Source organism: Gadus morhua, chromosome 22, assembly GCF_902167405.1.
Source record: "Gadus morhua chromosome 22, gadMor3.0, whole genome shotgun sequence".
Lineage (NCBI taxonomy): Eukaryota > Metazoa > Chordata > Actinopteri > Gadiformes > Gadidae > Gadus > Gadus morhua.
In genome coordinates this window covers 16763433-16787971 of record NC_044069.1, presented here as the reverse complement: position 1 = coordinate 16787971, position 24539 = coordinate 16763433, and the positions used below count along the sequence as shown (strand labels likewise).

Here is a 24539-nt window from a genome sequence, read left to right as displayed (position 1 = left end):
TTATTAGAAAACGAATGCCTCTAACCATATTAAAATAGCATCATTGCACTGTTTATTTCAACCAGCGGTGGCGCTAAATACGTAAAGGACTCGGACCATCGAAGAAGATTCACTGGCCAACATGAAGAACAAACGCGTCCCTGGATAGAAAATGTGGATGGTTTTACGCTAATTTAGGCAGCACGGGCGTTGCTTTGTTATTGTATTGATATACATGACTAACATACATGAATGTTAACCCGGGTATATTGGTTACTTGTAACTAAGTCAACAGATTTTTTGGTGGTCTTCCGTAGTGAGGCTTAAATTGGGCAAGCCTTGTATTTATTTTTGGACACTGGACCTCAGCACAAAGATGCCGCTAGGTTTGAAACCATGTTGCTCTGTCTGCAAGACGAATTCGTCTTCGATGTGGAAGAAAGGCACCCAGGGAGAGATACTGTGCAACAACTGTACTGGAAGGAGTGCCATCGGAGGACCAGCTGGACCATCTATATCCTCCATCACGCTACCAAATAATGGTGGAGGAAAGCAGGTTTGTTCAAACCATATACGTCTTGTCACGTCTGTCTGCGTTGGCTGTTAAGCATGGAGCTTTCTACAGTGTGTAAATGCAGCACTTCATCTTGCTTTCCGTTGTCTTGACAGTCAAAGCAGGAAATTCACAGGAGGTCAGCACGACTCAGAAGCACCAAATATAAAGCTCCCGCATCAGAAAAGAAAGTGTCAACAAAAGGAAAGGGGAGGAGACACATATTCAAACTGAAAAATGTAAGTTAATTTTAAGCAAAAGCTTCTGACATATGTTTTCTCTTTGTTGTACAGCATATTAAAAAATGATGTGTTTTCTTCTTCAGCCAATCAAAGCACCTGATTCTGTAGCTACCATCATCACTTCAGAATCACTTTTTTACAAGGTATTTTATGTTTTCTCGTAATCAATAGTTAAGGTTTTCAATACATGGTTAAACATTTAACCATGGCTGTCACAAATCATTCAACTTTAATATGCTAATATAGGAAAACATTCTAAAGTTACATCTGTGTACCTGCCCTCAGGGAGTGTACTTTCAGATAGGAGATGTGATCAAGGTTATCGACGAGGACGATGGCAAGCCCTACTATGCTCAGATCCGAGGTTTTGTTCAGGACCAGTACTGTGAAAAGAGCGCCGCCTTGACGTGGCTCATCCCTACCCAAGCTAGTCCAAAAGACCAGTTTGATCCTGGGACGTATATTGTTGGTAAGCTAATTGTTATACCTTTTTGTGTGATATTTACCAATACATAAAGGAGAAAGCTATGTATTATTGAGTTTAAACATAGTTTCATGCCGATAGGGTCCCCAATGTATTGTCAACATCAACTACAGGAGTTAGATGTTCATGTTTACTCAGGGATATGTTACATGTACAAAGAATAACTTGTAACAGTGAGTGTGAACTCATCTCGGGCTCTGTGTGATCTGTTTGGCTGTAGGCCCAGAAGAGGATCTGCCAAGAAAGATGGAGTACCTGGAGTTTGTGTGCCACGCCCCCTCCGAATACTTCAAGTCCTGGAGCTCGCCCTTCCCCACCGTCCCCGTCCGCCCAGAGAAGGGCTACATCTGGACCCACCTCGGACCCCATCCAGCTCCTTCCATAAAGGAGTCTGTTGGAGTCAGTAGCTAGCGGGGCCCACTTCATGACCCTCAATGCATGGAGACACGTGCACATTCATGTATCATAGTACTTATGTTTCAAGAGTAAACTTTGTAAACTAAATTCGAAACATTACACAAAATGTTTCAATCAAATTGAAATTAATTCATAGAATTACGGTTTCAATCATCGTCTGAACCTTTTTCCAATGCGTTGGTGGAATCGCAGAAAGATCTATGACTTAGACAAACAAAATGAAAAAACTGATGTAAAAACATTGTAAATACATTCATTGCTGTTATTGGTGCTATTCTATATAAAAAAAATGTTTAAATAAAATCATGTCCAGTAAATTATTGTCGAGTTTTAACATTTACTGGGCCACACACTGGTCCAGGATCACATCCACGAAAAGGGTGGCCTCAATGGTCCTTTTAGTGATCGCTGTGTCCCTCTTCCTCTAACACTCATCTTTTCCTTTTGGGTGTGTGCCTGGGGCCCATTTAGAGCAGCGGTGGTATTTCAGATTTGGAGTCAAAGACACAAGCCTGAGCTGCACAAGCCGTTCAAAACATGATTCGCCCCATAAGGACATTGATGCCTCACGTTGTGGTCCTGACGTCATCCGACTACGCAAAATAAAATAATTTTTCAATATCGATGTTACTCTATTCACCGTCAATCATTTTCGACATAGTTGAGTCATGTGACAATTTGACAAAGTACGGTAATTCAATCTCTCCAAACCTTCTCTTGGGTGAGCATTGTTGACAGAGAATCTCCACAGTGTCCCATTGCCAGATCACTGCTGAGCTTCGCCAAGGTAGGCCTCATAATCCCTTCCTCATTCAACTCCAGATTAGCTCGGAGTCTGTCTTTCAGAATGCTGTCGATGTGTACACATGCATAAAATATCTCACTGGGATTACAGACCTGCTTCAAAGGTAAAATATATTAAAAATAATTAACAGAATTTTTTTTATTCTTTCTTTGTACCAGCAAGATGCGGTGAGGTGAGGAACTTGGGTGGAGGGGGCATTAGGGGAGTCTGATGACCTTCACAATAGTGGTAAACTGAGGCAGGGCCAGTATATCTACGATGCTACGGAACACTCGCAGCACCTTCTGGCAATGCATGCAAACATCACACACCTACACACGCAACGTTAAAGGTATAATGAGACTCTTTACATGTGTGTGTCTTCTTGCTTTACCTCATGACCAAAATCACCCTGCCGTTCAGAAACAGCATTGGTGAGAGGATCACGGACAATGTTACTAAAAGGTCCAGAACATTCCAGCCCTTGCTAGCACAAACCAAGGAATCAACACTTCAGTCAGAATCAGAGGAAGGCAGGCAATGATCTCAGAAAGAGTTGATAAATATCATCTAGTCTCATAAATTGAATGAATCACAAATGCAAAGAAAAACAGAAAGGTCCAATTGCATGTGCAGCAAAGCCAGCTGGACTGGTCTGCGATTTACCAGCCAGAATAATGTGAAGCTATAGAACCACTTCATAGCGATCTCCCCAATGAGGATTGTATGAACCATGGTTTCTAGCACAGAAAGGACATTTCCCTGATCCTGTAACAGAGGAAGCACAGTGAGTAGAGTTACATTTGTTAACCCTCATAGGGTGTTCGTGTTTTTGTTACACAGGAGGTGCTGCTGGGTCTGGTGGACCCATTGCCTTTTAATTCAACATACTCAAGCTTTTTCTTTTAAATACTCACCAGATGGTTACTTCATCCCAATTGCAAGTAATATAAACGACACATATGTTAAATTTGTTCACTTTACCCTTGTTAAATCACATTTATGAATAGAGGTGCCACTCGTTTTTGTTTCTTTTTGTATTAAAATGCAACAAAATAAGGAAATGCCTCATAAAACAGGCATAACTGGGAAATAATCAACATCATTAGAAATTGAAACATACTCAATAACATCTGTCTGAACAACACATTAAAGCCTTTGAACACGACCATTATACGTATATCAGTCTATACCACACATGAAGAGCAGAGTCTCACTGTGTGTATTGCATATGTATTTTTTGCACTGGTTGCATGTATATTGTGTTTTTCTGTCCATCATGGGTCCACACACTTCACAGCAATTATTTTTGGCTGACGGGCTGGTCCTACATCTGGCTGCTTGCGGGTTGTTCCTGGGGCTGGCTGCTTGCGGGTTGCTCCTGGGGCTGGCTGCTTGCGGGTTGTTCCTGGGGCTGGCTGCTTGCGGGTTGTTCCTGGGGCTGGCTGTTTGCGGGATGGTCCTGGGGCTGGCTGCTTGTGGGGTGGTCCAGGTCCTGGCTGCTTGTGGGGTGGTCCTGGTCCTGGCTGCTTGCGGGGTGGTCCTGGGGCTGGCTGCTTGCGGGTTGGTCCTGGGGCTGGCTGCTTGCGGGTTGGTCCTGGGGCTGGCTGCTTGCGGGGTGTTCCTGGGGCTGGCTGCTTGCGGGTTGGTCCTGGGGCTGGCTGCTTGCGGGTTGGTCCTGGGGCTGGCTGCTTGCGGGTTGGTCCTGGGGCTGGCTGCTCGTGGGCTGGTCCTGGGGCTGGCTGCTCACGGGTTGGTCCTGGGGTTGGCTGCTCACGGGCTGGTCCTGGCTGCTCACGGGATGGTCCTGGGGCTGGCTGCTTGCGGGCTGGTCCTGCCTGCTCACGGGATGGTCCTGGGGCTTGCTGCTCGCAGGCTTGTCCTGGCTGCTGAAGGGCTAGTCCTGAGGCTCTTTTACGTTTCGGAGCTGGCTGATGCTCATCCTCCTCTTCAAACTCGGTGTCAGACTCTGAAATGTTATCCTCACTTTCCGAAACTATTTCCTCTTCCTCACCATCAAAACCCTCTGTCTCTTCAAACATCAACTGTAAGGCAGTCTGAACAGAGAATCGCTTTGCCATCTTGATCAGTTGTGGTATGGAACCACGCTGACAGAGCTTTTTTATAGTGTCAGGTCCCCAAGCTTGATAGTGTTGGGTGCTCCAATTTTGCAACCTTGTGCGGGAACAGTGGGTGCACACTGTGGGTGCTCACACCAAGGGCCCATTCACCTACTTTACTCTTTCCCCCTCTCTCTTTCCCCCTCTCACACACACACACACACACACACACACACACACACACACACACACACACACACACACACACACACACACACACACACACACACACACACACACACACACACACACACACACAGAGGAAGAAGGGGAAATGAGGGTGCACAGAACCTATGATTTCCACACTTGAACTAGCTCCGGGTCCACTGGACCCGAACACCCTGTGTGTAATATAAATGTGATGGGGGGGTATACAGGGGGGGGGTCATTGAAAATGTTTTCTGATTCATGTTCCTCACAGAAAATGAGCCAAAGCCAATGAATCTTAGTTCAAAAAAATAATTATTTGTATCACTTTTATAAAGCTAAAAACTGAAAACGGGTCCCACAGACCCGAACACCTTATAAGGGTTAAGATGAGGTGGTTTAGTGGTGCAACCCTGTCAAACAATTCATCCTAGGTGTGAGTGTCACCTGTGGTTCTGTACATGTCATTCCCTTTCTCTTTCCACCCACTTTCATGTCTTCTTCCACAGCTCTGGCCTTCATATTTTGATGTTCAAATTGTTATTCCTACTTTTTGATGCTCAACTGTGTGACAAACCATCTATATGAAACAAGGTGTTGACTGACTGTTAATACATTCATATAAATTAAATTATAATACCTTGGAAAGGTCTGGGTCGATTTGGATGGCAACGAGGAAACAATCGTTTGGAGGATTACAGCCGTCATCAGGAAGTGATACAGGGACATTTTTTTTGTACAATGGACTCATCCTGCAGCAAAGTTATCAACCTTGAAGGTGACAATGTAAGCCCTTATCTTCCTACACTGTACTTCCTTGAATTTCTAATAGATATTTTATGATATCTTGTGTTGCATTACATCGTGGACGTGTCTGGAGGCTTTTTTGGTTGGCTGGAGGACTTCATCCCTTCAGCTCTCTGCATCCCAACAAGAACATGTGTTTTGTGGATTATGATACAACCTCATCACAATTGATGGCCCATTGCAACATCAGATGGTATCATCAAATAATCCAGCTAAATTTCAATTACTGTTGAAATTATTTTTGCTATTGTGTTGACCGTAATGGACGCGTTGGGATTAATGTAAACCTCCGACGGAGGAGTGGATAGACTACAGAAAGGTTTCTAGTTTGTTTTTAAATTACTCCGTAGTGGGTTGCCGTTCTCCCAGCCAGCCGGTAGGAGGCGCTGCGTCCCACTATTCCACTGATCCTGCCCTCACGGTCACTCTGCTCAAACCTTGTTTGCGCATGTTTTGCGCAAAGCCTTGTCTTGACTACCTCAACGAACTGGGTCTTTGAAAAGCTTTTCAATACATTTCGAGAGAAATGGATGCAACACCTTTGCATACTTTTTCCGCTTTTATGGATTGTAAAATATATATGCTCGGTCAATTGTGAAAATTGGATGAAAGCAGGGCAATGGGCAAGCTCCAGTCCAAACATGGTAAAGTTTTTCATTTATTTATTCCAGCGCAATGAAATAGTCTAAGCCTACCTGTTTACATTAATAGTTCTAAACTAAAGTCATTGCATTCACACCTCCTCCTTTTGTTTTGATGCAGCCTCTAAACGCAGGCAGAGTCCAGAGGGTAAGAATTATGTCTTCATCATGTAATGGGGACTGGAAAGATTAGCCTACTTGAATTAGTAAATTAAAAGTTTGTCAACCGGCTATTGTTGAACTATCTACATACAGTGTGTTTTTGCTCTGCAGGTGGTAGTTTTGTTACAAACATGCTCACGCGTCCAAAGGATATGGAGCTATCTACATACAGTGTGTTTTTGCTCTGCAGGTGGTAGTTTTGTTACAAACATGCTCACGCGTCCAAAGGATATGGAGCGGATGGATATCCCGAGGTACAAAAGTAAATCCAAACAGGTACAGTGCTTAACATGTTTTTTTGGTTGTTGATTGGTTAATTCTGCGATGGGGTACAGGTTTGGAAAATAATATTACACATTTGTTAAGATGTTATGCTTATAAATTACTTTCTGTAAACGTAGGTTTAATCTATTTTTAAATGTAAATTTGACATGCAGTTAATGATCTGCTAAACCTTGGTTTTCTCGACCAACAAACGATTTCATATTCATGGTTATTAAATGTTCTCACGTGAAACAGTGGGGCCATCATTGAATAATAACATTAACAAAATGTAATTCTGGAAACTCAAATGTGTTTGTAGCTGTTGAACACAATTCACAAGTACCTGATCAATATTGTGATCAGGTACAGGTTCCAGATTGATGACTAAAGGCAGATTTATTATTTTATATAAGGAACCTGTGATAATATGGCAACAATAAAAGACCCTCATGGCCCACATATACTCAAACCAGAAAAACAACCTTCTAGAAAGGAAATAAAAGATAAACAATGAAAGGTCTCAAGCATTAAGCAAGTGATTCAACCGAACTCATATCTTGAGGCCCCTTTGTAAAACGCGAACCCCCTTCCAAGAGCCACCCGCTTCCTCCTTATACCTCCAGTTCAACTTCCAAGCGGAGCCTCAGCCAAAGCAATTACATGATGAACAGTATATGCTCACATCCAGGAGACTTGAAAGGTATTTGAAGAGGTGGGGTGGGGGCTGTGTTTCTTTAACCCCCCCCCCCCCACACACACACTCCTCCCTTCCTCCATGTTCTTAAAAAGGGCTGCCGTGTCTGGTCTGTGTGAAGCCATCCCCTTTTTAGAACAGCAGGGTCTTTGAGAGCCTTGTATGCAACCCCCGTCGCCACGGTGAAACGTAAAAAAAATAAGAAAATGCCGCACATCTGGTACTGCTTTGCTGCTCCGGCAGCAGACAGACTGGGCCGCGGGTCCAGGGGTGGGGGTGGGGGCAGGGGCGTTGGTGGGTTGCTTGAGGGTGTGTTGAAGGGATGAGGAGTGTGGGGGGGGGGGACGACGACACTGTAAATCAGGAGGGATGAAGAGAAGGGGGGGGGGGGGGGGGGGGGGGGGGGGGGGGGGGGGCAGGGGGGCCTCACATGTGGGGTCATTCATGTTTTAATCGGGGCGTCATGGTGGATATGGTTAGGAGTTGAGCGAAACTGTAGTCGTTGGTCTCATCGCAAGAGCTTCCCTTGTCAGTTGTTTATCCGGGAAGCGAAACCAGACATTATATATACTTTTATAGATACGCTATTCTCTATCTTGCTCGTTTTGAGAGAGCCACCCTTGCCGCATTCCACCACTCTATCTTTGATGTTTAGAGTAATAATAATGCAGCAAAGTGTCTTCCTATATATAAGGTACAGTTTAGACCACATTTGTTTAACTGGTGGATTGTTAATCAAATAGTATCTGCTTAGTTAGCCTACTTTCTCACTCCCTTTCTTACATCGATACACCTGACATTCCCGTTCACCCTCATTCATCTTCCGGGAAACTCCTGTCAATGGTATGTCAGTCTTGCTGTTGCGTCGGGCCCGGAGCTTTAATTGATTCAATCTGCGGTAAAGCTGACGCTACTCAGCGCTATATGGAATTTTTTACTGACGCCTGCAATTAGGATAAAAAAAAAAAGGAGAGGCCAGATTCTGCCAAGTACATTTAAAGAGACATTGTGGGGTTTTTGTGCTCATTAATGCCAGATTTGTTTCTGTGAATGCATTTTCCATTCAAACGATGGTCAGGGTTACCTAGGTGACCAGGAACGGCGAGCGTCTGAATGACGGGGTTCTGCGTTTGGCGGGAAAACGTTTGTGATGAGGTATTTGTTTCCAAAAGTGTGATTACAAAAAACTGGAATAAAAAACCCAGATGGTTCACCAAAACGATTCCATGTCCACGTTAATATTGTTCTGTTTCATTGTAGCTCTCCTCTGGGAACCTTGTTGTGGAAGCTGAGTCTGGTTAGGGGCCGTCAACTTTATGGATTGATATGGTTGCTATTTGCTGTAAAATAACACTCAAACACGCTTTTGAAAAACATCATACTTGAAAACCCAATAAAGGTCAAATGAGTGGGGTACCAAAACCACAAAAAAACCAAAATAACGTTAAGTGCGTTTTGTTGGACTGTGTTATTATTTTAGCAGAACATGGAAGGGTTCAGATGGCTTTCAGATCCATTTAAGACACATCATCAATATGTGCATGATGAAACACCGGTTCACATCTAGCTTGAACAATAGCGCCTTTTACAAAACAAAAAGGCTGTTCCTAGTCAAACTTGTTTGTTGTTGAAGAAGGAAAAATGAAGACATGCATGCGTGCGTGCGTGCGTGCGTGCGTGCGTGCGTGTGTTTATGTAGAGAAACAACAAGGTGCCAGGTGCAGAAGTACCAGGTCTGATTTCGTTCAAGCACAAAAGAGAAATCAATTATTTAGTCCCGACAAGACAAAAAAAATAAAGTCTGCTGCTCATTGCTGCCTTTTTTTTAATACGTTGAATAACTAATATTGGACAACAGTGGACATAAGGATAAAACTAAGTGAGGGAAACCTATTCAATGTAGTGCAATGTAATAGGTTAGAAATGAACACTTAACAAGTCCAATCACTCTGCGGAACTTTGAAATAACACTGGGGGAAAGAAAGAAATTGTTCACGTAAACTAAGATTTAACACCAGCTTGAGAGTCCCAAAAATGATTGCCTTATTCCTCATTGGTTCTCTCTCCCTCTTTACAAAAAGAATACCTATCCAGGTAATCACTCTGAGGGTTGAGAGAGAGTGAGCGAGAGGCTCCAATAAAACAAAGGCAGCCACTGTTCTCACAGCGTTCTGCAGGGCTGTATAGCGTCAGGGTGGGGAGGGGGTGGTGCTGCTGGTAGGGGGGGTGAGAGAGAGAGAGAGAGAGAGAGAGAGAGAGAGAGAGAGAGAGAGAGAGAGAGAGAGAGAGAGAGAGAGAGAGAGAGAGAGAGAGAGAGAGAGAGAGAGAGAGAGAGAGAGAGAGAGAGAGAGAGAGAGAGAGAGAGAGAGAGAGAGAGAGAGAGAGAGAGAGAGAGAGAGAGAGAGAGGTGAGCGGAATGAAGAAAGAAGGGAGAGGTTGGGGGGGGTGAGGCAAGCAGGGTACCGGATGCTTTGCTGGGTGACGCTGTTGTTTAGACAGGCAAAGTGCCTTCAAAAGACACCCGCACACACACACGGATCACTGCCACGGTGTGACTCCTCCAGGCCGCCACGCCTAGTCTGTGGTAACCCTACGCCACATCACAGGCTCCCAGGGCACCGAGCGTGGCGGCGTGGATAGCGATGCTGTGTGTGTGTGTGTGTGTGTGTGTGTGTGTGTGTGTGTGTGTGTGTGTGTGTGTGTGTGTGTGTGTGTGTGTGTGTGTGTGTGTGTGTGTGTGTGCATAGGTGGGGCTTTCTTTTAGCCATTAGTGAAGCCAAGTCATCTGTCACCACCTGCCCCTACCCGTCCTGCAGGTGTGTGTGTGTGTGTGTGTGTGTGTGTGTGTGTGTGGGGGGGGGTTGTTACTGCCTCACCTGCATCTGCCAGAAAGATAGTGTGACCTTCTTTGTGAAGGGCGAGAGATCTGTTGAGAGATCTAGTTTTTTAATCTAAAAAAGAGAGCCCCCCTTAGATGCGTACAGAGTCACTGGCGTCTGACGATGGGAACAACTGAATATGTAAACAGGTTATGTCATTCAATCATTTCCGTGAAAAAACAAGAGCCACTACTCTGGTTGCACAGCTTCTCTGAAATACTTCTCTGGAACCCAACTAATAAAGATATAAGTAGAAGGGCCTTTTTGGCCGAACACCACTATAAAATTTGATGGGAAATTGTATAATCAGAGGCCTGATCAGGGAACAACTGGTTGCGAGTAGCTGGATCACCTTCTGACATGGCAAAACTACCGCTCACATCACCACGCGGCTCGTATATTCCTTCCTGTTACTTTCAGATGATCGATATGGAAAGATGGAACTAGGGCTTATGGAATCAAGACGATAAACCAATGTTGTTGACCTCCATCGCATTGTCCTGTAGGGATCAAATTGTCCTGCAGCATATGAAAAGTCTTCAAAAAAATCTTCAGACGTGTTTATAGCTCATGTGTTTACATTCAACAAGTGACCATTCTCTATCTCTCCTTGTTCTCAGGAACTGTGTGTAGGAGTTTTCTTGGAGCATTCCCAACAGGGTCACGATGGCAAACTGGAGGGTGAGTTTAAGTTGTTTTTTTTGCAGTTTACACATTGCAGCTTCAGTGACTGCATTGTCAAACGGGCTCAGCTTCTATAATATCACTATGTGAGATGTACCAGACTCCCAAAGGGACACACCCTTTGTTTTTGCCAGCCAGTGAAAGGGGAGCTTGCGTAAAATTGCACAAAGTGTTGACATCTGTTTCGTGTTTGTGCGGAAATGGCCCCTCACCCCAACCCCAACCCCCCCCCCCCCCCCCCTCAATACCTGTTGGTTTAGTGTGGTAAACAAGTATTGTGAAGACAGTGAAGACATGTTTCAGAATCAGACCAAAATGTACGTGTCAAAGGTAACACGCTCAAGTTCAAGTCTTTTGGTCCTCGGGTACACAGAGAAACACAGGATTAAACTGAGTGCTGAACTGCCTTAGACTACGCACGCTAACTACAGTTTATTAGAACAAAGCCATTAATGGGGTGTGGTACCACTTACACACAGAAAAAAAAACGTATGTTCTGGTTCTTACAACTGATTTGTTTTAACTTGGTCGTGAAGTGCATGGACTTTTCATATAGACTTAAACGTCTAATTGCATGTCGTCAGCCGTCACTGGTTTTAGATCGAGTCCTCCGCTAAATGACGACGCAGGATAATGAGCTGTTTGATGACGTTGACGCAGCCCTTACTGTGTGTGCTCCAGTGGCGTTACCTCCAGAGGGGACTCGTCCAGACCGGGCCCACGCGTGCCGTCTCCTGGCCAGGAGACAGAGCCGGGCGAGGGCCAGCCGCGCCGGGGTGAGGGTGTGCTTCTACCACGCCTCTGTGGAAGGGCCCGCAGATCCTGCTCAGAACGCATGTGCTGATGACTACTTCAGGAGGCACACAAGGGTGTCTCACTGCAGCCATCCTTCTGCTAATAACCTTTTCTAATACGAAACCATTTTCTGATAATTACTAAGGAATTATACGTTTCTATCAATATATTTCTTCAAATGTGTATCTTTTAAAAAAATTGCATGCAGTACAGTGTATCATGTTTGTAGAGGAGTTTGGATTAGATATGTTGCTTACGTTTTGTTTTGTGTGCATGCAGGAAACAGAGTGTGGCCCAGCTGTGGAGGGGGAGGGGGAGGCAGCGCAGGAGTGGCTCTTCACTGTCTGTGACCTTGACAAGAGCGGCAAGGTCACCACTCAGGTGAAACTGCTGACACGCACACGTTTCTTTTTCTGTGTTTTGTGTGTGTGTGTGTGTGTGTGTGTGTGTGTGTGTGTGTGTGTGTGTGTGTGTGTGTGTGTGTGTGTGTGTGTGTGTGTGTGTGTGTGTGTGTGTAACTGCGTGATATTCCCACTCTGCAGAACATGTCCAGTCTCATGCATTCCATCTGTGAGGTGATGGAGTCATCGGTCAAGCAGCCGTGCGCCCCGAACGCAACCCTGAATATCAAACTAGTTGTATCTCCATCATCAACAGCAGAGAAGATCTCACAAACATGTAAGAAACATTTTAGATGGACACTTTTTCCGCTGAAATGCATGGTTTTGGTCTTTCCGATATAAACTGTTCTAAATTCAACTTCACTTTTGCTCTTTTATAATAACCAAAACTTCCATAATATTAACGAAATATTGGAAATTGTTATCAACATGCTTGTACTTACTGTATTTCAGTTATACCTTTTGATTACAACGATTAACTTTAAGTACATTAAAATAGGACAAATAATCATCAAATTAATAATATCTTATATCCTATGAACAAACAATATAAACAAAGGAGGCAGGTCTGTTTACACGACAATATGCACATGCCAGCAGTTGGCCCAACTGTAACAACCCCATAACTCTGTCTTGCCGACCCCACGACGGTAAACCCTGCGTCCCCCATGGCGCTGGACGGCAGCAGGCTGTGGGCCGGGGGGTCAGGGGGCCGGCGGCCGGGCCACGAGCCCTTATTGTGTGGACGAAAACGCAGAGCGCCGGAACCACTACCTGGATCTAGCTGGCATCGAGAACTACGCCTCCAAGTTTGACGAAGCAGGTATACAAGCCCCTGGTGTTGGCCCATACGAACCGAGTTACACAGTTATTAAGGAACTAGTGTAGTGGAAGCATGTATAGCCTCGAGTCAATCATTCGTCAATCGGTTGGGTGCGTCATTCCCCGTCCTCATCACTCCTCGTTTCCACATGTCCCCCCCAGCGTCCTGCTCCCCAGAGGCCGGTCAGGTCCCTTGCTCAGCTCCCCAGCGCCACCCTGTGGCCACCAGGGAGCACTGCAGCTCCTCCGCCCCTCAGAGGCGCGTCTCCTTCAGGGCTAGGACCAGGGAGCAGGGGGAGGAGCGGACCGGAGGAGGGGGCCTACGGTCCACCAGGGTCCACGGTCATCATCACCACCACCACCACCAGCAGCCCCCTGCCGCCTCGGGGCCCTGCCGCCTCGGGGCCCCGCCCTGCGCCCCCCCCCTGCTCCGGAGCCACAGCGGCAGGAGGCTCCGCTCCAGGGGACAGGACGCCGGCGGCACCCCCTCCCGGCAGCCCTGTTGCCCGGCGCAGCACGCCGAGGGGGAGAGGGAGGCGCACCACGGCCCGCCTGCCGCATGCTGTGGGGCCCCGGGGCCCCCAGCCCACAGGCACGAGCATCACCATCACCACGAACACCACCACCACCACCACCACCACTACGCCTCGTGACCCCGTCAGGCCAGGGGCCGGAGTTAAGCACCCGAGAGTGGGATGTTGGCGAAGGAGGTCTCCGATTTTATGCAGACCACGTTTCCCATGCTGCCATTGGTCTGTAGCAACCACGGTGTAAAGGAATAACTTGTTCTCTAACTATATTTTAAAATATTTGTACCCCTTTAGACAGTAATTGTCCTCTCAGGTATATGTAGATTACCACTTATCTCAAAATAACACAACCTGTCCTTCATTGTCAAAACTTAATCCCGATCTCATTATTTAGGGAAAATGTTAAGCAGAGAACAAAAGCTTTTTTTGTAGTTGATTTCCTGTCATGACAATGTTTCTGATAGTCCTAAAAGTCACACTGAACACTGCAGTCTCTTTCCATTGGCGTAGTGAACAAGGTGTGTAGACGCGTTCAGCCCAAGCAGGGCCACTAACCAGGCCCACAGATACGGTTGGAAATAGACGTTCTGCAAGCCAGGCCAAGGACGTGAGACAGCTGATTCTAAGAATAGGCCCCCTCCCCCACCACGGGACCCCGAGGCTCAAGCTTGGCGACACAACATGAACCCGCTCCCAGACTAACCCACGCACATCAGAGGTGGATTATCAACAGTGGGCGGTCCGACAGGAGACAACAAGGCTCACATCCACAACAAAGAACTATTCAGAAGCCTCTGGGTTCCAGTGACACCATGAAGTCACTGCGCTTCCTCGCCGCCGAGAGCTTCAGCCGGAGCGGCGAGAGCACGGTGGAGAGCCTGAACTGTGTGTCCTTTAACCTGTACCCGCTCCTCTTCAAGGCCTGCTACCTCCACGAGCAGGCGCCGCTGCTCACCGCCCTGGTCCGCACGTGGCCCCTACCGGAGATCAACCTGCAAAGGATCCTGGGAAGTACGGCCGACTGCCCGGCCGACCTCACCTCCAGCACATGCCGGCTCTGCCTGGAGGCCGTTCTGACCGGTTTGAAGGTACGTGCGTGCCCACGCAAGTACTGGGCTCCTGTGGAGACAGACATCGTTCACGTTTAATCCTTTTTTGAACGATGAGCCAATGATACTTTAGCATTGACCTTTGGGTCGATGCCCTGAGACTAAAACACTGAAATATTTTGAGTGTTGACGCCAAAGGTTTTCTTCTTCTTCTTCTCCCCAAGGACTACGTGTTGTCCGCCCCGACAACGTACGCCAAGAAGCTGCGCCTTGTGGACCTGACCGCCCTGAGGGACACCGAGCACCAGACGTGTCCCTGCGGGTCCACCCTCGGCCGCTGGGCCCGGACCACCATGCTGACGCGGATGTGCTACGAGACCCTGGCGGCCATGCAGGCCGACGACGTCGCGCCGTGCGCCTTCGAGGCCTCCGTGGACGTCCGCTTCAACGGCTTCGTGACGGGCCGCAACTACGAGATGGTGGCCCCGGCGCTGCTCCTGCGGCGCCACTGCCCCCTGAAGCTCCGCTTCGCGGGCTTCCGGGGCGACTCCCTGGCCCTCAAGCAGCTGTTCTACGTCCTGCGCCTGGCCGAGCCCGAGGCCATGTCCAGGCTGGAGGTGGTGCACAACGTCCCCCTGGAGGCGCCCCACCTGGAGGTGCTCTTCTCCCGGGTGGAGTTCCCCAAGCTGCAGTCGCTCACCCTGCCCGCCGGAGCGCTGGACGTCCGCAGGCTGGGGGCGGACGACGCCAACCTGCTGGTGACCATCGGGGAGCAGCTGGCGCAGTGGTCCATGCTGACCGAGCTGTACCTGGGCTTCTCCACCCTGACCGGACACCTGCGCAGACTGCTAAGGTGAGGGGCGGGGTTCAAGGTGACATATTATAGCGCCAGGTGTGGGACACGCTGTTACATGCCGTTTTGGAAATCTGCCTCTTCTGACATCACAAGTGGACGTCTCCGCCTAGATGTGTGCTGGATAGACCAGTCTACCAGCCGACCCAGTGGACTGCAGAAAACGTTGCTCATCTATCCGTCATGCATCTAGGTGGACGACACGACCGCTTGTGATGTCAGAAGAGGCAGATTTTCAAAATGGTTTGTAACTGCTAATCACACTCACACCTGGTGGTATCATGTGTCACCTTTTAATGCGTTGGTTTCACAGGGTCGGATCGGATGTTACTTAGAAGAGCAGTGAAACCCACCTTGTTTCAGCTGCCCCGTGGAACCGTTGTACAGATGAGATTCTATTTCACAGGACTTTCTGGTTCTATATTGAGAGAGTAGGGAAGGGATCCTCTAGCCACCTTGTGATTGACTCATAGTGGGTGGAGTCCAGGGTGACTCATCACTCAAGGTTAATCCAGTTATTTTCAAGGGGTGGTGTGAGGCAACCATAACCGGATCTTCAACATTATTTTTGCTCGCCCAACAGGTTTATATATATGAAAATTGTCTTCCCGTTATGAGGTCACTATGAGGATGTGAGTACTTAGACATACCTTTGAGTATATTAGGCCAATATGATTTTTTTTACTATTACACTGTTTCATGTTTAACAGAGGACTTTTACAAAAGTACTGTTCCGTGCTGGTATTTTTAACAGTTGTATTTTCCGACACTGTTCTATGAAAAACAGATGAGGGAAACGGACAGAGTTGCAGTCCGTTTCTACAATAGAAGAATATAACTTAAATCTTGTGGGGAGCATTTGTATGGCTATGAATAGACATAGCAACCACCTCGCTTCACTTGCGAATGTGCAATTTGGGAAACAGGTGTGTGCTCAAATTTATGGGAAAGGAATATTGATCAGAATATATCAAAAAAGATTTTTGCAAAAAAATAAACATGGCACAATCTCTAATATGTATGAGTGTACACATTTGGGAAAGTATCATGTTTATTTGGATCATTCCATGAATGTCAGACACTACACTATAGAAACAATGAAGACACAAAATGCAATCTCAAATTCCTTGAATCAAGAAATTGTCATCATATTATGAGAATCCCTTATTACCAAGTAAGTGTACCCATCAAATATAATTATTTGCTATTATTCATTTAGCAGACACTTTTATACAAAGGGACGTATATCTTAAGTCATTGATTAGCAGGTACAGGTCAGGCCTCTTGCACAAGGATGCCATCAGCAGGTAGACTTGGGTCAGGCAATGGGGTTGGACCCCATACCCTTTTGGGCTGGAATTCAAACACCATCACCTATATCTGTAGACTATCATGCCCCCACATTAACATGCAGTTCTTGAACTGTTCTTCAGTCCTCTGAACACGCCTCTGCAGGTCCTGGAGGTGGCCAACTGCAGCCTGAGCCGGGTGGATCTGGTGTACCTGTCCAACAGCCTCCACACAGAGGCGCTGATCAGACTCGACCTCAGCGGCAACAGCGTCGTCGGTACTTTCCCCGCCAGCCTCCCCAAGATGCTCGGACGATGTTCAGAGACGCTGGTCAGCCTGTCCCTCGAAGAATGTGACATAGAGGACGAAAACATGGATGACTTCATCAGAAGTCTGGTTTGCTGTCAGGCCCTCCAGGAGATAAAGCTTCTGGGAAACCCCTTGAGTTCTGGGGCACTACGTCTGCTGTTCTCGGTGCTGTCCGCCAGCTTTCCAGAGCTGAGGTACATCGAGATGCCGGTTCCGCGGGACTGCTACTCGCCGGACTTCACATACCCACTGGATGACTCCGTTGTGTTGGAGTATGACCGGGACTTGTTTGAGGAGGTGAGGACCCAGCTGATGGCCATCCTGGCCGGGGCTGGGAAGGAAGGCGTTGAGGTGTGTACCCCGCTGATGGGGGCGTTTGACCCGGACATTCATGAAACCTGCAATGAGCTGGGGGTGTCGATGCTGAAGTCCTTCAACAGTGTTATTGAGAACTTTATCGATACCATAAATGACGTGGGCACCAGGCGATCCCAGGCTCAGCAGGAGTAGCCTAATGCTACTCAAAGCTATCATACACCATCATGGCACTTTTTGTTTAAATGTTAGAATTGTACCTTTTTTAAATAGTGATAGAAAGAGTTGGCCTCAAGTTATATTATCAATAGAAGTCCTGGATACAATTTGGATAAATATCCTCTTAAACTATACTCCATCCTATTTAATATGCAATACGTCTCTAGATACCTTAGGTCCAATATTATATTATTTTTAAAGAAATGTTTATAATTTCATAAAAACTCTGTACATTTGTATATATACTCCGGTTTCAAGTGTATTTTTGTGTTCATGTAGTTTCGAATTCCCTTACTATTTCCATAAGTGATACATTTTACGAAGGTGTTACCTTGGATTAATACATTAACTGTTTCGGTATAAAACCATACCTGGTCCTTTTCTAATTTCAAAAAGCAAATTTCCTTAATGAGAAGGCATAATTGGGTCTTATAGGTTACAGTTTATTTTAAATATTAAAACAGGGGTCAACACAACGGTTCCTTTGGCAGGAACCTCATTTCTTCAACCACTCCTCCTTTTCTTTCCTCTCTCGGACCACTTCTTGCAGGTATGGGGTCAGGTAATGCACATCCTGGTTAAGGAAGAGATGGATAAATTAGTTTTGCTCAAGGATTGCCTACACAGGCAGACTGCCAACATTAGAGTGTCAACCCATCATCTCTTGTGCTCAAACAACCTACACTAACTATCCTCTCTCACAATGGGGCTTGTATTCATCATGGGATTTTCAGTTTCCGATACTCATTTTGTGATAACTTGAGGGATGTAGTAGTGTTCAATTCGTTACGATGTACAAGACACATATCCTTATCTATGGAGATCATGGCGAAGCCTATTACGCTGCATCAACTGATTTGACTTCAAATTATTCTTGTTTACAACGTAAATAATAAATACCACAAGCTGGACACCCACCTCCTCATATTGCGTCCACTGGTCCTTGGGGAGGACCTGTTGCTTCATGGAGAGGTCCAGAGCCCTCTTCACCCTGAACACCCGGTCATTGTACATCTTCTCTGGGATCCTCGTCAGAGCCTCCTTAACATCGTCGTTCTCATAGATGGTGTCATCACGTAGCAACCCTAAGATGGAAAAAACAGAGTACTGAAGGTCAGTCAATTGCATGGTCAGGTTTTCTCAGTTGCACAAGCGGTGTGTATTGATCAGAGTGTTGTTTGTTGAAATTGCGATCCATTATAACATTGTGTGAACGGACGTAGGCAAGTCATACAGAATGGCTCAGTGAGTAATGTATTCTTACCAATCTTGTTGAAGCCACACATGTTGTAGTACCATTTTCGGAATCCAACCAGGAGCCTACCTGATGCCACTAAAAATGAATAAAAAAAAAGATATCAGATATACACTTTAACGTCTTCGATTGTAACTTTTCTGAATTCAAAACGATAATGATGGGGTGAAAATAATGGTTATCAAACGTTGGCAATGATGCAGCAATGTCACACACTGTAGTTCAGCCAGCTATCACATTCTTTATTCAGTGCAATATAAAGCAACTACATATTAAGAAATATTGTATATGTCGATTGAGCCACATGGTATAAAGGCAAACAATCCAGTCAAGCAATTGTATGCGTTGGACATTTGTGGAGGAAGCTAAATTCAAATGAACCTTGCACCTTGAAGCAATAGCAATCGAGTTACCCTGCCATTGTCATAAATAAGGAAAGTGCGGTCTGCAATGCTGGTTACATAAACTACACAACTGTATAGTATGAGCAAAGCAACTATACAATTTTCCCTTGCATACGTTTATTCCTTGTTGTGACATACATAGAGTACGTATGCACTGTAGCGACAAATGAACTCTAAACCATCAGTTATCGCTTAATGACTTAGTCTCGAAATAAAAAGACAGGTATCACATGTATCAGGTACCATAGACTATATAAATGGTAACGTTAAGTAGATACTAGGTATAAGCTTTCCTAGCGCTTGTTCACTTTCATAACGTTAGCAAAGGTTAGCTGCCAGGGACATTGAGGACACACAGGAAGAATTTACGATTTTGACATCCCTGCCCAAATATAAGTACACTCGTCACGCCATTTATGTTCAATTAGATTTTAAAAAATTGTGCTGCCTCGAAATTTCTGGTACTGACTCGTACAATTATGATAGAAAAGGACATTGAGAGTTTACCTGGTGCCCTCGACGCCGCCATCATTGCAATTCTAAGGACAATCGCGGGGTATTGTGGGTAGGGAAGGGCATTGTGGGAAATCTCGTGCATCAGAATCACAACTATTTAGAGATAACCAAACTATAAATGCCTCTGGGGCGGATAATTCTACGGATTATTCTTTGAAACACAATTTTCCTATCCCTCCCGGTACGCCCATTTACTTTATGTAAATTTGATAAGTCAATCGAGTAAACGGAAGAATAAGGCCGGTTATCAAAGAAATATGTAAATAATTTGTAAATTAATTGGTTAACAAAGTATATAAATTGTATAAATGCGTCAAATAATATTTAGGCAAACTTGTGGAACCGCCTTACACACAAAAGTTAATACCAAATTATATTATCAGACATAATTTATTCACTGTTTACATAAAAAAAAAAAAAGATTGTTACAGAGCCCGGTAAGTGAAATAAGTTTTTTTTTTTATAAATTGCGCGCTTTCAGGAAATCGCATGCGGGCAGTATAAAAAAACGCCTCCCACTTAACCTCCCGAACTCCGTAGACTAGTATTCAACCAAATACTTTTCCCCCGTTGCTGCATATTTAGAGACATGAAACCGCATGCCATCACATCGTCTTCTGGAACATGATGAAGTCTTCTAACGTTGCCGAGGCAACCTCTGTGCAGAAAGCTTCGTCAGGCAGGGAGGCCAGGCGGTCCAGAGAGATGTAGTTGGGCTGGTCCGAATCATACTGCGCCGTTCCTAGGTAGTCCAGAAACAGGTGGCGCTCTTTGATACGCAGTAACCTTGAATTGAAGACCTATTACATAGACATGAGAGGATGAATTATATTATTGAAGACCCATTATAGAGACATGAGAGGATCAATTTGATTATTGAAGACCTATAATTAAGACATTAGGATGAATTGTATTATCGAAGACCCATTATTCATGAGGATGAATTATATAATAGACATGATAGGACGAATTATATTATTTAAATGATCACACAGGGGCAAAAACAATCGACACTTTTCTGCACTCACTGGAAACTTCCATCACTTTTGCATCAAATCACATTCTTCTTCATCTTACATTTTGGCCCACATAATATACTAGTTGGTTCCACATGGAAATCATGATTTGGATGAAAGTGATTTGGTATTTGGTTATAAGCAATTTCACAGTCTCTCAATGCCACGCCAGATTGGTGGTTCAGCCTACCTGTGGAAACTTCACAATAAGGTGGTGCTGCACTTTCATTGTGTTGTGGAGATAGTCAAATATTTGGGTAAGTTTCCTCTTATTTGAAGTCAACAATTTAGGGACGAGCATAACCATGTGCTGAATCTCATTCTCCTTGAAGCCAAGTTCTATTTTGCACACCTGCAGAAATGGAAACATAAAAAATGACATGAAGATTTGACATAATTGACAGCATATGCAACATGTGGCTGTAAAGCACTTTGCGTACCCTCAGAGTCTCCTTGACTGGTTCCAAACTTCCAGAAAGCAATCTAGGAAGTCGAGCTACAATACCACGGGTCTGTAAGAACACAATAAACACCCTTCAACAATCACTCAATGGGTTTTGAGTTAATAATAAAAAAATACTACTTTGTGTGTATATAAGAGAAAGGCAATAGGTGAAACTGTAATTAAAGTAAGTTTACCTTAGAGGAGTTGAGCCCTAGTTGCTGCTGATAAAATGCTAGTCTGTTGTCCAACCTCTTCACGCTGAAGTTGAGCAGATACGGAGCTCTGGTAACCATGGAGGCAACAGTCTCTGGGCTGAACTTCTGTGACTTCAAATAATTCACCCTTACAAAGCAAAATGGGGTAGACAGAGGGAGAAATTTGGAACGGTGACTTGTCTTGATTGACCAAGGTATCGCTAGCAATCATTTTACAAATGTAAACCATGCCATGTAAACCAATGCCTTATCCACAATTCTCCTTTTTATGTAAAGTGTCAGGTAGTCCGAGAAATGTAAACTGCATGAGCATTAAACAGTTTATTTATTCTCTTACCTAGCATGCAGGTTCTCCAAGTCCTCCTTGAGAATGAAGGGGTTGTCAGAGAGAATATAGGCTAGACCAGAGTCTTCCACCCCCATCTCCTTGAGGAACAGCAGCCTCGGGACCACGTCCGTCTGGAAGTCCAGTTTCAGTAGCATGGTGCCTACGTTGGGCCGTTGCTCCAACTTCCAGAGCTTAACGCCTGGGAAAAGGACAAAATAACTTATTTATAAATAGCAAATTTGTTGACCAAATTATGAATACCCATAATACCAAGACCATGCAAAACAATCGCTCTCAGGTCTGTCAGCCTAAAATGTTTTGTCAATGGTACGCAACCAAACGTTTTTAATTTATTTTTGTTTGAACATGCAGGTTTCAGGTTTGGGGGAAGACATCTTAATATGGAGGTACCTAGCTGTACCAGCTTGCTGAGTGTCTCAGACTCATCCACATAGTCCCTGAGACTTGAGGATTCAGACGGCAGGGTGGAGGGAACCATTGTGTGAGATGCGTCTTTATCAGTTATCTCTTCCGAAGCACTGGGATATACAGCTTCATCAGTATCTGGTAAACAGATGGGTACAAATTAGACAAATACAATATGCTTTCCAGTCGAATAGGTCTAAATGCTTAGTGTATTTACAAGGTAAAAATAATTTAGATATACCTAATCTTGCGTTAGTTTCAGTCAAGTGTTGGGCATCTTTGATTTGTGACAGAGCATCCGTCAACTCTTTGGTGTCCCTGTGTTCAGTTGGTAGCAGCGGGCTAGCATTGTAACCGCTATAATAACAAACACCCACTTGTTGCCTCCTCTGACTTGTATGAAATATTGAATGGTTCCCATGAATAATAAGGTCTCCTCCCGCGTTGGTTTTATCAGCTGTTCTTACGCCTGCTACATGATTCTGGACGTGAGTGGAGTACAGTAGGGTGACACACGAGGTCTTTGAGCGGAGATGACTGGTAGATCTCCTACACAGCTGTTGTACACAAGACGAAGCCATGGCTATTTCCTAAGGGATGAACAAGACATGTTAAACAGCATCATGTTTGTGTCCCGAATTTGTACCTGATGCATCCTATTGCTATATTACTAACCGAAAACCTTACATCATGAAACTTGCTGGCCTTTTAACTAAGCATTGCTATGTCCTATCATATATATATATATATATATATATATATATATATATATATATATATATATATATATACATATATATATATATACACACACACACACACACACACACACACACACACACATATATATATATATATATATATATATATATATATATATATATATATATATATATATATATATATATATATACACACATATATATATACGTGAAATGCCTTACTTCAGAGTAAGACCGAGGACATCAAAGTTCATACGTCTTTGGTGTCCTTGGAATCCATAGCTGTCGATTCAGGCTAAATACGTAAATATCAACTAATAAGTCATAGATGTAAGGTAAACATCGTTTATTGATAAATAATGGACCAATACATACCTTTGATTAAATATCACCTAGTTAATTGGGTAACAAAAAACAACCAAGACAGCGTATCCATGCAACAGGCTCACGGGCCGGATGTGTTAAGCGGAAGTGGAACAAACCAATATATTAATTTTGTGTGGGTGATATATATATATTTTGTATTATTATACATAAAATAAGGAACCACGGAACCTAAATGATATACTGTATCTTAATGAAATGCTTTCTTTGTTGTTTCTTTTCTTTGTTGTTTTCCATAACTATTGCTTGAATATCTCTGTCGAATATGTTTGTTTGAGGTGCACACTTCTGTCATGTTCTTCTTTCCGTGAATTGGCTGTTGTCAGACCGGGTTTATGGTGCATTACCGCCCCAAACTGGACTGGAGTGTGTATTTATAGTCTTGCTTTAGCTTCATCATCAATAAATAAAGAGGAAACAAATGAAATTACCACACATAACTGTAATTTCTTTACACATGTTCCCTTGAAAAAGTTGATTTGATTTATAATCACTTTATTCGTTGACCAAGACTACCTTTTCATTTCATATCAGTGTTATATTATCCTGAGTGATCTTACTCTATCCCTTGCCCTTGCATAGCCCCCAGGAACATCCTTAACTACCCATTTTATAACAATGCATGCATGTCCCTGTTGGATGTTTTGCCATTATAGTTTCTAAAATGGTTATCAATTGACCCCTACTTGTATTAATGGCACAGGGATATGTCAGACACGCGGCCTGACATATCGTCAGTGTGTCAGATACTGGTGATGCTCCAGAATTTATTGATTTATTATTATTTCGATTGTTGCCAGACATTTAAGTACAATCATAAATTATATTTAAACTACAGACCCGTTCATATGTTTCCATTTTTCTCCACTACAAGGGCCTTGGCTCGTTCAATATCTAGTCTTTTATTAATTACTTACTGCATACAAATAAAACAGGGCTACACCCAAAGACTGCCCCACTAATAAGTGCCCAGTCCACATGCATTAAAGCTGTTATGCTTGTTCCCCCTGCCAAACAACTTCCTCCCCAGACCCCACCCAGCATCATTAACATATGCTTTCAGCGCTTCTTTATTAGTCTGAGTTTTCCTGTTATCTGCCTCCAAACATACACTGACTTCATTTTATTTCGCCCTTTACTAAATCCAAATCGATATTGATAAAATACATTCATACTTTCTATGACATCTTTCTGTGACAATACACCTAATTCGTTCTCAGAAATGTGATGTAAGAGCAATGGGTCTTTAATTAGATGGAGCTGATGAGTTGTAACACTGTAACAACGAAGTGCTTCTACTCATCGGGTATTCGGCCTGTGTCCCGGATTGTACCAGACAGTTTCACTATCATTCCGTCTGACAGCAACACAACTATTATGCAACCATG

At 44.5% G+C, this 24539-nt stretch overlaps 5 protein-coding genes across 10 annotated transcripts; 3 read left to right on the top strand and 2 right to left on the bottom strand.

The window, feature by feature from the left end:
• Positions 1 to 84: 84 nt before the first annotated feature.
• gatad1 (GATA zinc finger domain containing 1) lies at positions 85 to 1992 on the top strand. Its single transcript, XM_030347445.1, has 5 exons — positions 85 to 535; positions 649 to 771; positions 858 to 917; positions 1060 to 1243; positions 1479 to 1992. Exons 1-5 carry the CDS (start codon positions 356 to 358, stop codon positions 1667 to 1669), a joined length of 738 nt encoding a protein of 245 aa, XP_030203305.1. The 5' UTR covers positions 85 to 355; the 3' UTR covers positions 1670 to 1992.
• Positions 1993 to 5939: 3947 nt separating this feature from the next.
• On the top strand, positions 5940 to 13553 carry LOC115535543 (protein naked cuticle homolog 2). Of its 3 annotated transcripts, none has more exons than XM_030346818.1 (9): positions 5940 to 6177; positions 6296 to 6322; positions 6448 to 6612; positions 10794 to 10854; positions 11539 to 11633; positions 11932 to 12033; positions 12195 to 12330; positions 12739 to 12876; positions 13038 to 13553. In XM_030346818.1, exons 1-9 carry the CDS (start codon positions 6064 to 6066, stop codon positions 13526 to 13528), a joined length of 1329 nt encoding a protein of 442 aa, XP_030202678.1. In that variant the 5' UTR covers positions 5940 to 6063; the 3' UTR covers positions 13529 to 13553. The 3 variants fall into 3 exon arrangements, with proteins under 3 accessions (XP_030202678.1, XP_030202680.1, XP_030202681.1); XM_030346820.1 differs by having other exon boundaries at positions 5941 to 6177; positions 12742 to 12876; XM_030346821.1 differs by having other exon boundaries at positions 5942 to 6177; positions 6527 to 6612.
• Positions 13554 to 13556: 3 nt separating this feature from the next.
• lrrc14b (leucine rich repeat containing 14B) lies at positions 13557 to 17808 on the top strand. The gene is made up of 3 exons (XM_030346816.1): positions 13557 to 14493; positions 14679 to 15307; positions 16741 to 17808. The coding sequence occupies exons 1-3, from the start codon at positions 14218 to 14220 to the stop codon at positions 17414 to 17416; spliced, it is 1581 nt and encodes a 526-aa protein (XP_030202676.1). The 5' UTR covers positions 13557 to 14217; the 3' UTR covers positions 17417 to 17808.
• A 54-nt stretch (positions 17809 to 17862) lies between these two features.
• uqcrb (ubiquinol-cytochrome c reductase binding protein) lies at positions 17863 to 19733 on the bottom strand. The gene is made up of 4 exons (XM_030346826.1): positions 19607 to 19733; positions 18705 to 18773; positions 18359 to 18525; positions 17863 to 18014 (listed from the first exon to the last, which is right to left on the bottom strand). Exons 1-4 carry the CDS (start codon positions 19695 to 19697, stop codon positions 17937 to 17939), a joined length of 405 nt encoding a protein of 134 aa, XP_030202686.1. The 5' UTR covers positions 19698 to 19733; the 3' UTR covers positions 17863 to 17936.
• Positions 19734 to 19986: 253 nt separating this feature from the next.
• On the bottom strand, positions 19987 to 23422 carry mterf3 (mitochondrial transcription termination factor 3). Of its 4 annotated transcripts, none has more exons than XM_030346823.1 (9): positions 23143 to 23421; positions 22990 to 23062; positions 22287 to 22635; positions 22031 to 22183; positions 21629 to 21818; positions 21271 to 21418; positions 21072 to 21143; positions 20822 to 20983; positions 19987 to 20415 (listed from the first exon to the last, which is right to left on the bottom strand). In XM_030346823.1, exons 3-9 carry the CDS (start codon positions 22624 to 22626, stop codon positions 20221 to 20223), a joined length of 1260 nt encoding a protein of 419 aa, XP_030202683.1. In that variant the 5' UTR covers positions 22627 to 22635; positions 22990 to 23062; positions 23143 to 23421; the 3' UTR covers positions 19987 to 20220. The 4 variants fall into 4 exon arrangements, with proteins under 4 accessions (XP_030202683.1, XP_030202684.1, XP_030202685.1 ...); XM_030346824.1 differs by having other exon boundaries at positions 22990 to 23049; XM_030346825.1 differs by lacking the exon at positions 22990 to 23062 and having other exon boundaries at positions 19987 to 20357; positions 23143 to 23422.
• Between the last annotated feature and the right edge of the window lie 1117 nt (positions 23423 to 24539).